We start from the raw sequence: 12,162 nt of genomic DNA, 5'->3' as shown, positions 1-12,162 counted from the left end.
GCAGGAGAGGATTGCAGGGGAGGAGAAAATTCCGAAGGAATATCTGGATCTTAAGGACGTCTTCAGCGAACAATCTTCGGACATTCTGCCCCCCCACAGGCCTACTGATTGCTCCATAGACATTTTACCCGGGGTTAAGCTCCCTAAACCCCGGATTTACTCCATGTCGCCCAGGGAAATGGAGGAGATGCGTTCTTTCATTGACAAAAATTTGAAACGTGGTTTCATTGAACCGGCTCGACCCAAAGTGGCTGCCCCTGTACTGTTTCGTGAAAAGAAAGATGGTTCTCTTCGCTTATGCTGTGATTTTAGAAATCTTAACGCTGTATCAACTCAGAACCTCTACCCACTCCCATTGATGAAGGACTTGTTGGCACAGCTAGGGAAGGGCCGCATTTTCACTAAATTGGACTTGCGAGAAGCTTACTATAGAGTACGCATTAAGGAAGGGGACGAATGGAAGACTGCTTTCAACTGCCCTCTTGGTTGCTTCCAGTTCCGGGTTATGCCTTTTGGCCTACAAGGGGCTCCTGCTGTTTTCATGCAACTTATTAATGAAATCTTGCACGATCATCTCTACAAGGGCGTTATCGTATACCTGGACGATATCCTCATTTATACTCGCAGTTACGACCACCACGTCAATCTGGTGCGCACTGTTCTGAAAAAACTCCGTGCCGCTGACCTTTATGCTAAATTGTCTAAGTGTGAGTTTCACCAATCTAAAATTGACTATCTGGGCTACCGCATCTCCCCTGATGGCATTGAAATGGACCCAGAAAAAGTGAAGGCGGTCACTGAATGGGACGCGCCCAAAACTCGTAAGCAATTGCAAAAATTTTTGGGTTTCGCTAATTTCTACCGTCAATTCATTCCCTCTTTTGCTCAGATTGCCCTCCCTATTACTAATTTGCTCAAGACGAAAGGCGACCCGAAGCCTAAACCTAATAAGCCTTTAGACTGGAACATGGAATGCCAAGCGGCATTCGAGAAACTTAAACGCCTTTTTGCCGCTGAACCAGTTCTTAAGCATCCTGATCTCGACCGGCCTTTCGTCGTCCAGGCTGATGCCAGTGATGTCGCCGTAGGGGCCATTCTGCTGCAAGCCAACGACCAAGGTAACTTGCAGCCTTGCGCATACACCTCCCGTAAACTCACTGACACGGAGCGGCGTTGGGCGGTTTGGGAGAAGGAGGCTTTCGCCGTCCGTTGGGCCCTCGCTACTTGGCGCCATTTCCTAGAAGGCGCTAAACACCCATTTGAGGTTTGGACTGATCACAAGAACTTGGAAGCGTTGCGAACGCCTCGTCGTCTCTCCCCCAAACAGATGCGATCGGCCCAATATTTCAACCGTTTCAATTTCACTCTAAAGTATATCCCGGGCGGAAAGAACTTCATGGCGGATGCTTTGTCCCGATTACCTCAATATAATTGCTCTAAACTGAGTATCGTTCAACCGCTCCTGGCAGCTCCGGTACTCACACGTCAGCAGACCCAAGCTCAGAGGGAAGTGCCTCAAGATCTACTTTCTGACCTTAAAAAAGCTCTTCCTCAAGACGACTGGTTTCTGAACCATCGGAACGAGTGCACCATGCGGGACGATCTACCGTGGATTGGTGCTAAATTATACATCCCCGCGTCCCTACGTCTGGTCATCCTTCGTCGCGCTCATGACTCCAGATTGGCGGGTCATTTTGGGTTCGTAAAAACTTTGCACCTCGTGAAGAGACAATTCTGGTGGCCCTCTTTAAAAAAGGACATTGAACTTTATGTGGCCAGTTGCCCAGTTTGCGCTACCGCCAAAAAACCGCCCGGGAAACCTCAAGGATTACTCCAGTCCGTCGCTCGCCCGGTTGCCCCTTGGAAGGAGATTTCTATGAACTTTATTGTTGAGCTTCCCGAAAGCCAGGGGCATACCGTCATCTAGGTGGTCACTGATTTGTTTTCTAAGCAAGTTCATTTCGTGCCTTGTCACAAAATTCCTTCCGCCAAGGCACTGGCTAAACTGTTCCTTTCACACATCTACCGTCTGCATGGGGTTCCCGACCGTATTATCTCCGATCGTGGGGTCCAATTTACATCTACTTTTTGGAAGGAATTTCTCAAACGCATTGGGTCCGCCCAGGGCCTTAGCTCCGCCTACCATCCTCAGACTAATGGCGGCTGTGAACGTACAAATTCCGTCCTTGAGCAATATTTACGTTGTTTCATCAATTATCAACAAGACGATTGGGTCGACTTGTTGCCACATGCTGAGGTGGCCTACAACAACTCGGTTCACTCCAGCACGGGGTTCACCCCTTTTCGGGTCGTTTACGGCCAAGATTTTGTTCCTATTCCCGAATTGCCTACTGCCCAACCACAGGTTCCTTCAGTTGCGGACTGGAGTGAGCGTCTCCGTCGCATTTGGCCTCTGACTCTTTCCACTTTGGACGCTGCCCATAAGGCCCATAAGAAGCAAGCCGATAAGAAACGCTCTCAGCCCTATGAATACCGCATTGGGGATTTGGTGTATTTGTCCACGAAATTCTTGCACACTACACAGAAATCTAAGAAATTGGGACCCAAGTATGTTGGCCCTTTCCCTATTGTGAAAGTCATCAATCCTGTTTCTGTTCGTTTACAATTGCCCAAACACCTCAACCGAATCCACGCGGTGTTCCACATCAACCTCATCAAGCCTGTTCGGGTTTCCCACTTACGCCCCCCAGATGAACCTCCACCTGCTCCGTTGCTGATTGATGGGGAACATCATTTTGAAGTTCATGAAATTCTTGATTCCCGCAGGCACCGTAATCGCATCCAATACCTGGTAGCTTGGAAGCACTTTCCCCCCTCCCACACGGAATGGGTTGATAAATCCCACGTTCGTGCTCCCCGTCTGCTACAGAAATTTTATGCTTCTTATCCCGACAAGCCTTGACTTTTCTCCCCTCCCTCTTCTTTTTGTGTTTTGTCGTTTGTCTGTTTTGTTTCTTTTTTTTTCCAGGCCTGACAGCCTTTTTTCCGGGGGACGGCCGGATGTCAGCTTCTGCCTTGCTGTTGCTTCAGCTGCCATGAAACGGGAAGGGGGGGGCTTGTAATTGGGAGGGGTTAATTGATGTGCTGGAGGAATGTTCTAGGATGTGCCAGGCGTTGGGATTGCGCATGCGTCTGTGTTTCCCGCCTGCCTCAACGGCCTCGACATTCCATCTTTCGGCCTGTCTTTTTGAAGTTATCTCACACCTGACACTTGAAGGACTTATGATTGGACTGGAGCTTTGATCCTAAGGGGGGGGGAAACGGGCTATTCTATATATCAATTGCTTTCGCGCCAAATTAAGCAGACTTTGCTTTGCTACTGCTCGCTTACCATTTATAATTAGTAAAAGTACTTTTGATTTCCAACCATGGAGTCTTTTAGTCTTCTTTCCTAATTATGGAATGGAGTGGTGCCTGACATCTTGTTTTTACAGTCTTTCCAGGATAGGGATGCCAAAGGGAAGGGTTACAACGGGTGTGTGTGTGTGTGTGTGTGGAAGGGCGGAGGGACCTGCCTCCAGAGCCTTCCTATGTGGTAATATTGGAAGAAATGTCCTTCTGGGTTCAGTTCCAAGTGGGGAAAAAGGCACTGGAAACATAGAGACTGCTTGGAAAAATGATTTTAATGGTGGACAGGACCACATAGTTTGAGGTCCTGAGGGAAAAGGCGATCACATGCTTCAACATGTTGGGTGAAGCAGAAAAAGAGAGAGAAGGGCTTGCTGAGAGTTCCTGGATTTTTTATATTCTCTGTTTGGCCCCACGTCTCTGTTTCCTGTTCCTGTCTAAGAAATGTATTCTGATTGGTTGTCAGACTCCCATGGGGCCATGCAGGGACAACTCTCTAGGCTGTGTTTTGAGTCCAAGTTTGGTTGAGCATTGCTTCTTCCCAGGTGCCCTGTAGTTATAGTATAGCCAGGGTGATGGGATTAAGGCATTATAGTATAGGCTAATACTATAATGCCTTAATCCCATCACCCTGGAGCTGAACGTGGGAGATCTTAGTTATGTAGAATAGACTGGCCCAGGCTTTTTAATGACCCATTGGCAAAGGTGCGGTCTATTAAGAATGAGTCTGTTTCCTGCCTAAAAACATCTTTCTCTGTTTCTTATCCAGGGAAATATAATATTCTGCCTTTTCAATATTTCCTAGGATATTTCATTCTTCTAGAAGAGGGCTGGGTGCTAACTTCCTACAATAAGATTTTAAGTTTTGCTTTCTGAGTTAACCATATGGAGCAAGTTAGTTCTACTTGAAAGAGGCAGTCTTGATGATTGTTGAGAATCCCATCATGAAGGCTTCAAGAGATTAAAATCAGCACGTAGATCTGAAAACTACAAATTTACTGGAAAAGTTGGTTGGATGAAATCCTTTACCAGTAAGAGAGAAGATGGTATCAATGGCATTTCCAAATTCTTTTTAAAAAAACAGCCCTATATAAATACATTGCAATAGACTAGCTTTAAGAAACCATGACAGGAATGACTGTCGGTTAATTCTCTGAGTTTATCATTCAACTCAATGATTCATACAACAACAAAGAAAACCAAGGATTTGGTTGGGAAATTAATAATACTATTTGACTAACTATATATACCATGATATACTATTGTAAAATATCATCTCCTATAAAAAATTGTTAATTTGTTGTTTATTAAACTTGTATGCCGCCCACTCCTGGAGGACTCCGGGCGGCTAATTACATACATCGACTTTGTTGATAATGCAAATAGATTTATATTTAATCTTAGACATTTATATACTATTGAAAATCTAATTGTCATGAGCTTCCACTGGGCAAAACAATGTATCACAGGAGAACAAATTTTAAATCATTATGAATGAGATAACTTACGGAATGTTACAGTATTTTTTGGAGTATAAGATGCACCTTTTCCCCCCTAAAAGGGTGTGGAAATGTTGGTGCATCTTATACACCAAATACAGCTATTTTTGGCTGCCAAAGCCCTGCCCTGCATCCCATTTTTGTGAAAAATTGGCTATTTTTTGCCAAAACGAGGGTGTTTTTTTCCTTTCCCCACCCCCCAGAAATACTCTGCAGGTTTCAGGAGGGCTGGGGGAAGGAAAAATGCCCTGGTTTTGGTGAAAAATGGGGGCATTTTTGCCTTCCCCAAGCCCTGCTGAAGCCTGCAGAGTGCACCTGGGGGCCGGGGAGGACAAAACCCTTTTTCCCTGACTCACCTCTTTGAAATCTTGGTGCGTCTTATACACCAGTGCATCTTATAGTCTGAAAAATACAGTAGTTATTTGGGACCCATGACTCCCAAGGGAATGAAATTTGGGGAAATAGTGGCTACTTCCATGCAATTGGCTGTTGCTATGATGCTGGACTGCTGGTGAAGTCATGTGATTTTCATTTTCAACATTCTGGGGCAGTTTCCTAGCCAGTCTTGCAATCCCTCACTTCCTTCCCCCATCAAGCAGCAACTGCTCACCTGGCTACGGGAAGGGAAGGGAACCCTGTGCACCTTCCAAGCCTGTGCCAACTCCCACATTCACTGCCATACCTGTGCCATCCCCCATGTGCCTTTCGTGATCTATGCCACCCACCTGAATGCCTTCCCTGTCCCATGCACCACCTTTGGGGTACCCTCACACCCTTTCCCTGACCCATGCCATCCCCCAAGCACTCTCCCTGATCTATGCAGTTGCCGGGTGTCTTTCCTGATTCATGCCGCACATCTTGCACACCACTACCAAATCCTTATCCTACCATACACCTTCGCTAACCCATGCTCTACCTCTACCGAGGTGGCGCAGTGGTTAGGGTGCAGTACTGCAGCCACTTCAACTGACTGCTAGTTCTGCAGCTCGGCGGTTCAAATCTCACCGGCTCAGGGTTGACTCAGCCTTCCATCCTTCCGAGGTGGGTAAAATGAGGACCCAGATTGTGGGGGCAATATGCCGACTCTGTAAACCGCTTTGAGAGGGCTGAAAGCCCTATTAAGTGGTATATAAGTCTAACTGCTATTGCTCTACCTCTTATGCACCCACATCCTTGACTACCCCTCCCGCATGCATTCCCTGACCTGCATAGCATCTGTTGTGTACTCAAACCACATCATGCCCCAGCACACCTCTCACATACCCTTGTGACCCCCTCCCTACCTTCTTCTTGACCCACACTGCCCCAAGAAAGGAAAGATTTTTTTAATGATGCCTGCCAACTTCTCACCAGGAAACTCAATGTGCAGGCCACCAAGAAGTTGGAAGTCGCTCCCACTCCCACTTCTTTCCCCCCCCCCAACTATTGCCATTCTTTTGTTTAGATAAGGAAATATCCCTGGAACAATGACACAGTGGGGTATGGATTGTCTACTGTCAAAGACACTGTAGAATCTGTCAGAAGCAAGTAACCTAGAACAGAAGTTGAGTTCAAAGCACTAAACGTTTATTATATGCAACTTATAGACAAGAATCTGATCTACTAATAGTCGAACCAAACTGGCACTAAATAAGGGTCAATGGCATTCATAGGGAGTTGGGTCTCTTGTGGAAGTGTAGCAACTCCAAACTAATGGTGCATTTGCCCCTGCCATCGTGCTTAGTTTATTCATCTTCTACAAAATCATTCCTATCTGATACTTTGAACAGATTCTGCTTTTTAGTATAATCCAATACAGTGGTCGGATTCAAATAATTTAACAACCGGTTCTCTGCCCTAATGATTTTTCCAACCAGTTTGCCAAACTGTTCAGAAAGTTTACAACCGGTTCTCCCGAAGTGGTGCAAATTGGCTGAATCCCACCACTGGTCCAATGTAGACAACCTACAGCATTGCAGATGTTGCTGAATTAAAGTTCTCATCATCAGCATCCAAATATATTAGACTCTAATTTCCATAATTCCAGACAGCAATAATTGGCCATGTCTCCTAAGGATTCTAAGAATATAATTGAGCAGCATATGGAGCCAGTTTGTCTATCTAGATGTCAATTAATCAGTGGAACAACTTGCCTTCCGAAGTTATGAATGCTCCAACACTGGAAGTTTTTAAGAGGAGATTGGATAACCATTCATCTGAAGTAGTGTAGGGTTTCCTGCCTAAGCAAGGGGTTGGACTAGAAGACCTCCAAGGTCTCTTCCAACTCTGTTATTCTTCTAACCCAGCTATATTAGATTAATTCCTATTATCCCAGGCAGCAGGTTGTCTAGGGAAGATGAGTATTCCAACACATTTGGAAATTACACTTGCTGCAAGAGCAGATGTTGAAAATGCTGAGCTAGAAAAATAAAGCACTGATTCAGTATTCACACAGTTCTAGGACATGAGTGGAAGAAGAAAACACTGACTGAATAACAGATAATGGCAATCTATAACACTGTGGTTTAGAAACACCAATGGCTTGGCAAGATGGATATTCCAACATATTGAGGCAAAACAAAATATTCTCTTTTTCAAAGCAGGCTATTTATCTGCTGTAGTTTATGGTTTTCATATTAAGTGCATACTCAATTATAATAATGACTTCATCAAATCATGGTTAAAAAGAAGCCTGAGTTTGCACCAGACAGCTTCTTATATTCCTGGTAAGATTAGATTTAAGGATAAAGTCTTTCCAGAGGCTATCTAGAAAACCTGATAGATGAACATGGATGTTTAAAGCAAAATAAAATAGATAAGGCATTAGATTTCAGTGAAATCAACCAGCAACAATGGGAATAATATTCCGTATACGCTACAAATCTACTAAAAATATTATTGATTCATGGAATTTATTCCTGGGTAATATATTTACATTTAGTAATTTTGCACACTCATCTGTCCACTGGCTTTGTTTCTATGTTAGTTCCATTGTCATGGGGCACATTAAAAAATAAATAAAAAGTAACCTTTTTAATCTTCCCTTTAGGAAAGACTGAGCTACTGCACAAATATAACAAAATTGCCCTATAAATGAAGCCAATAGATACTATATAGCTCATTGAATAATCTATAAAATATGCACCACAGGTCAGTGAGTAAGATTTTAATCCCTATAAATTTCACATTATTCAAACTAGCTAGTTTGGATAATGAAACGTCTAGAAGAAAACAAGCAAGTTCAGAGGGTTTCCATGGCTGACGGTGATTAAAATTTGGGTCTTCCTCTTTTTTCAATGCTTTAACTGCTACAATTATAGAATTATAACTTGTCAAATTCTGATAATTCCAAAATGCATGATTTTACACCGGAGCTATAAATATTCCCCTTTAATGGAAACTCTTTTGAGTGACCTATTGGTTATTATTGAAAAAGAGTGCCTTGAGCTCCTGGAGAAAAGTCGAGGCATAAATCTGGTAAATAAATAGTTCCCTTGCCTTATTTAAAAAGTAAATCTCTAATGGAACAGAAATATAGCTTTAATTCAATCATTTTATTTTATTTTGTTGCAATAGGTAGGGGAGGAAGAAAAATTCATATGAAAGTAATTCCAAGGATGTTGTATATTTTTATCTAGATAGATAACAACAGCATCAGTACAAAAATAAAAATCTTCTTATAAAGGTGTAATTAATAAAACAGTTTTGAACAAAGGCCATTTCAAAGTCTATTTCACTTTGGATGAAAGAGCCTGTTTGAAACGTCTCTTGAGGTCTTGCACGTTTGGAGATTTGGGACGCGGGATGATGGATGACCTTCTTTTGTCTCGGCTGCCGTAACTGTGCTGTTTACTAACTTCTTTGCAAAGGTATTGAAAGACATCGCATACGCCTTGATAGTTATCACTCGTTGAGACTTCCAGAAACACAACACCCAGCTCATTGGCCAACTGTAGGCCATCATTTGCTGCAACCTGGCGAGAATGCATCAAATCCCCTTTGTTCCCTACAATGATGACTGGGGTTTTTGAGTCAGGGCGAATCTTCTGGATGTGTAGAAAAAGTGGCCGAATGAACTGGTAGCTATGACGGTCAGTAATTGAGTAGACCAAGAGAAAACCATCTGCCCACTTGAGACAACCAGAAACTGAATCTAGCGCTTGCGGTAAGTCTTCTTGGATCTGAAAAGAAGGAATGATTATTTGCATACATTTATAAAGAACAGAAAAGGTTTCAGTTGCTGACATAGTTTCAATAAAGAACAGGGGTCCCCAAACGTGGCAACTTTAAGACTTGTGGATTTCAACTCCCAGAATTCTCCAGCCAGCATAGCTCCAGCATAGCTGGCTGGAGAATTCTGGGAGAATTCTAGAGAATTCTGGGAGTTGAAGTCCACAAGACTTAAAGTTGCCAAGTTTGAAGACTTCTGATAAAGAAGTTCATCTCACAGTTCAACTATTCAGTGTTCAACCTTGACCATCATATTTCAGACTGAAAGTTCTGAGAGCTACTAAAACTATTGGCAGTGATCATATTTGACTTCCTGACTGTTTGTTACAGGTAATCCTCTACTTACAATTGGTCATTTAGCAACCAGTCACAGTTACAACATTTCCCACCCCCAAAGCTACTTCATCCCAATTCTAAAGTTACAATATCCAGTGCCTCCCCCTGCTGCCAAACCCCAGTGGTCACATAACAGAATTTTAGGCATGTGGTAACCAGTCCACATTTGCTCCATGGTCATCTAACCACAATTTACCTATTTATTTCTGGACACTAATATTTATTTTTTATTTCCAGAAGAAAACACCCCATAGCAAACCTGGGTTTGCTTAATGACCACAGCCTTCATTCAACAACCAATGTGTTCACATAATGACCACTGCAAAAAAGGTGATAAAATCGGGTCTAGTAGCTGATGAGCAATTTTACTAGCGTCAGAACTTATGACCATAATTGCCTGACTCAGTTACTGTCATAAGTTGAGAATCTTTAATGGCAGAACACTGCTTTAAGCAGCAAGAAATATTGAATAAATGAGGCAGGATGACTGCATATTAAAGACTAATCAGCTTTTCCTACATTTGTTCTCCCTTCATTAAAAGTAATTGGAAGCAGCGAGCAAATGAAAATAAAATGAATAAATATGCAAATATGAAGAGCCCAACGTGTTTCTGTAACATTGAGAGAAGCAAATCCCATTTGACCATCAGAACCAACATATTTTTAAGATTATTTTGTACCTCCGGGCATCCTGGTGTGTCTTGGATCTGCAGAAACGTTTGGTCACCTTCTATATGAACAAGTCTTGAATATAGATTCCCTGGAAAAATGAACATGAAAGAAGCGAGTAAGAAACTTGTACTTATATTGGTGGCAAGAAATAACCTAGAGGAAATAGAACAACTACTGGTCTCCTTCATGTTGGCCCATGACACCCCAGAGGTCAGAAGTCCAGGAACCCAATACTGATTGGGGTCCTTAACACACACACACACACACACACACGCACGCACCAGAATATGACTGCCAACAATTATACTGGTAGCAATCGGTCCCCATTTTGAATTGTGGAACATCTGAAAACTGGTGCAAATCCTAAACACTAATTAAACATGTGACCAAAATTTCTTAAATTCCACCCAAGTCTTGGGGGAAGGGAAGGAAACTCCCATCCCCACTTCAGATCACCACCTGCTGCTGTTTTTGTTCAACTACCCCCCCCAAAACATTGAGTGCAGTCCCCCTAGCCCCTATAAACCTTCTCCCCCTCCAAAAAAAATCATTGAGTACAGACAGTCCCCCAACCTTCTTCCCAATTTATGCAGAAAAATCAATGCAGTGTAATGTTAAGATCAAGCTTCAGAATGGGATTCTGGAGCTTTAGCTGGTTGGTAAATAGCTTTCAGAGCCTTGTTTCTTCTTTCCCCTTCTTTCTAGGAGGCTAGATGGGAAAACACCTGCATTCCCACGTTTTTTAAAGGTGAAGGTTCCCCTTGCACATACATATGTGCTAGCCGTTCCTAACTCCAGGTGGCGATGCTCATCTCCCTTTCAAAGCCAAAGAGTCAGCACTGTCCGAAGACGTCTCTGTGGTCATGTGGCCGGCATGAGTAAATGCCGAAGGCGCACGGAATGCTGTTACCTTCCCACCAAAGGTGGTTCCTATTTTTTCTACTTGCATTTTTTACATGCTTTCAAACTGCTTAGTTGCCAGAAACTGGGACAAGTAACGGGAGCTCACTCGGTTATGCAGCGCTTAGGGATTCGAACCGCCAAACTGCCGACCTTTCTGATCGACAAGCTCAGTGTCTCAGCCACTGAAAAAGTCCCTAAAGGAAGGGTGGCCAAAGCAGATTCCTTATGGCATAAAATGATGCTGCCCTCCCTCAGACCTCACAACTGGCTTGTGGAAAGGGAGAATCTTTAAGAAGAAAACTCACCCGTGTTGGGTTCATAGTCTCCAATAAACCTTTTGGTGAGGAACCGTACAATCATGGCTGCGGGGGGAAAGAGAGAGAATCTCGATGAGAAAACCAAATGAACAGCTTTGATGCCTGTGGAAGCGTGGAGGAATTTTCTGCTTAACCCAAGAGTAGTTGATGTTCTGCTTGAAAAAGGAGCTCTTTAAGCCACCCAACCAGTCTATGCGCCCATCCCAAAGTCCTCCCAGACAGCTGGATTTTCATTCACCGGCTGATGGGCGTTGCATTCCACCATATGTGGACGGCATTGCGATGGGGACGGTAGACAGGACTTCACTTATCAAGGGTTTCCTCCCCTCCAACATTCCCACCTTTTCCCGGCTTCCACACAGAGCATCCTCATTTTATTATTTCTAGAGTAGAGCATCGTTTTTCCATCTTCTCTCCTCTGCCCCGATCTCAATCACCCAGCCGGATCCTTCGCCCACCCAGATCCCCAAGCAGCCCAGCCGAACTCGCTTCCGCGGCACTTACCGCTCTTCCCCACGCCCCCTGTTCCGAGCACCGCCAATTTCACCTCCTTGACCAGGAACTCGGCGGGGCATTCTTGGATGGGCGCTAAAAGATAAGGTTGGGACATGATCGACGAGAACCGCATGGGAAAACGCCAGCCCTCCAGCCCCAGCAAGAGAAATAACGGGATCGGCGGCAGGAGTGGCCCCAAAACACATGCAAAGCGCGGAGGCGAGGAACCAGCGCCGCCTCCAAGCGAAGCCCTGCTGCAGCTGCCGGGGAACCGCGGATTGCGCGGCGCTTTTAAAGTCAAGCCCAATTGCGACAAAGCGCCACCTCCACCCCCGCCCCTCCTTGGGAAGCCCCGGCCCTGC

General features: G+C 44.3%; 1 protein-coding gene across 1 annotated transcript; it reads right to left on the bottom strand.

The window, feature by feature from the left end:
- Nucleotides 1-356: 356 nt before the first annotated feature.
- LOC116509849 (ras-like protein family member 11A) lies at nucleotides 357-11,933 on the bottom strand (the record flags this gene model as incomplete). The annotated part of the gene is made up of 5 exons (XM_032219129.1): nucleotides 11,810-11,933; nucleotides 11,294-11,350; nucleotides 10,094-10,173; nucleotides 8,580-9,028; nucleotides 357-369 (listed from the first exon to the last, which is right to left on the bottom strand). Coding segments are annotated over exons 1-5 (723 nt in total), but the record flags the coding sequence as incomplete, so codon positions are not given.
- Nucleotides 11,934-12,162: the final 229 nt, after the last annotated feature.

The sequence above is a fragment of the Thamnophis elegans genome, chromosome 6 (genome assembly GCF_009769535.1).
Source record: "Thamnophis elegans isolate rThaEle1 chromosome 6, rThaEle1.pri, whole genome shotgun sequence".
NCBI lineage: Eukaryota > Metazoa > Chordata > Lepidosauria > Squamata > Colubridae > Thamnophis > Thamnophis elegans.
Note: the sequence above shows the minus strand (reverse complement) of the source record. Positions and strands in the feature narration are given on the sequence as shown.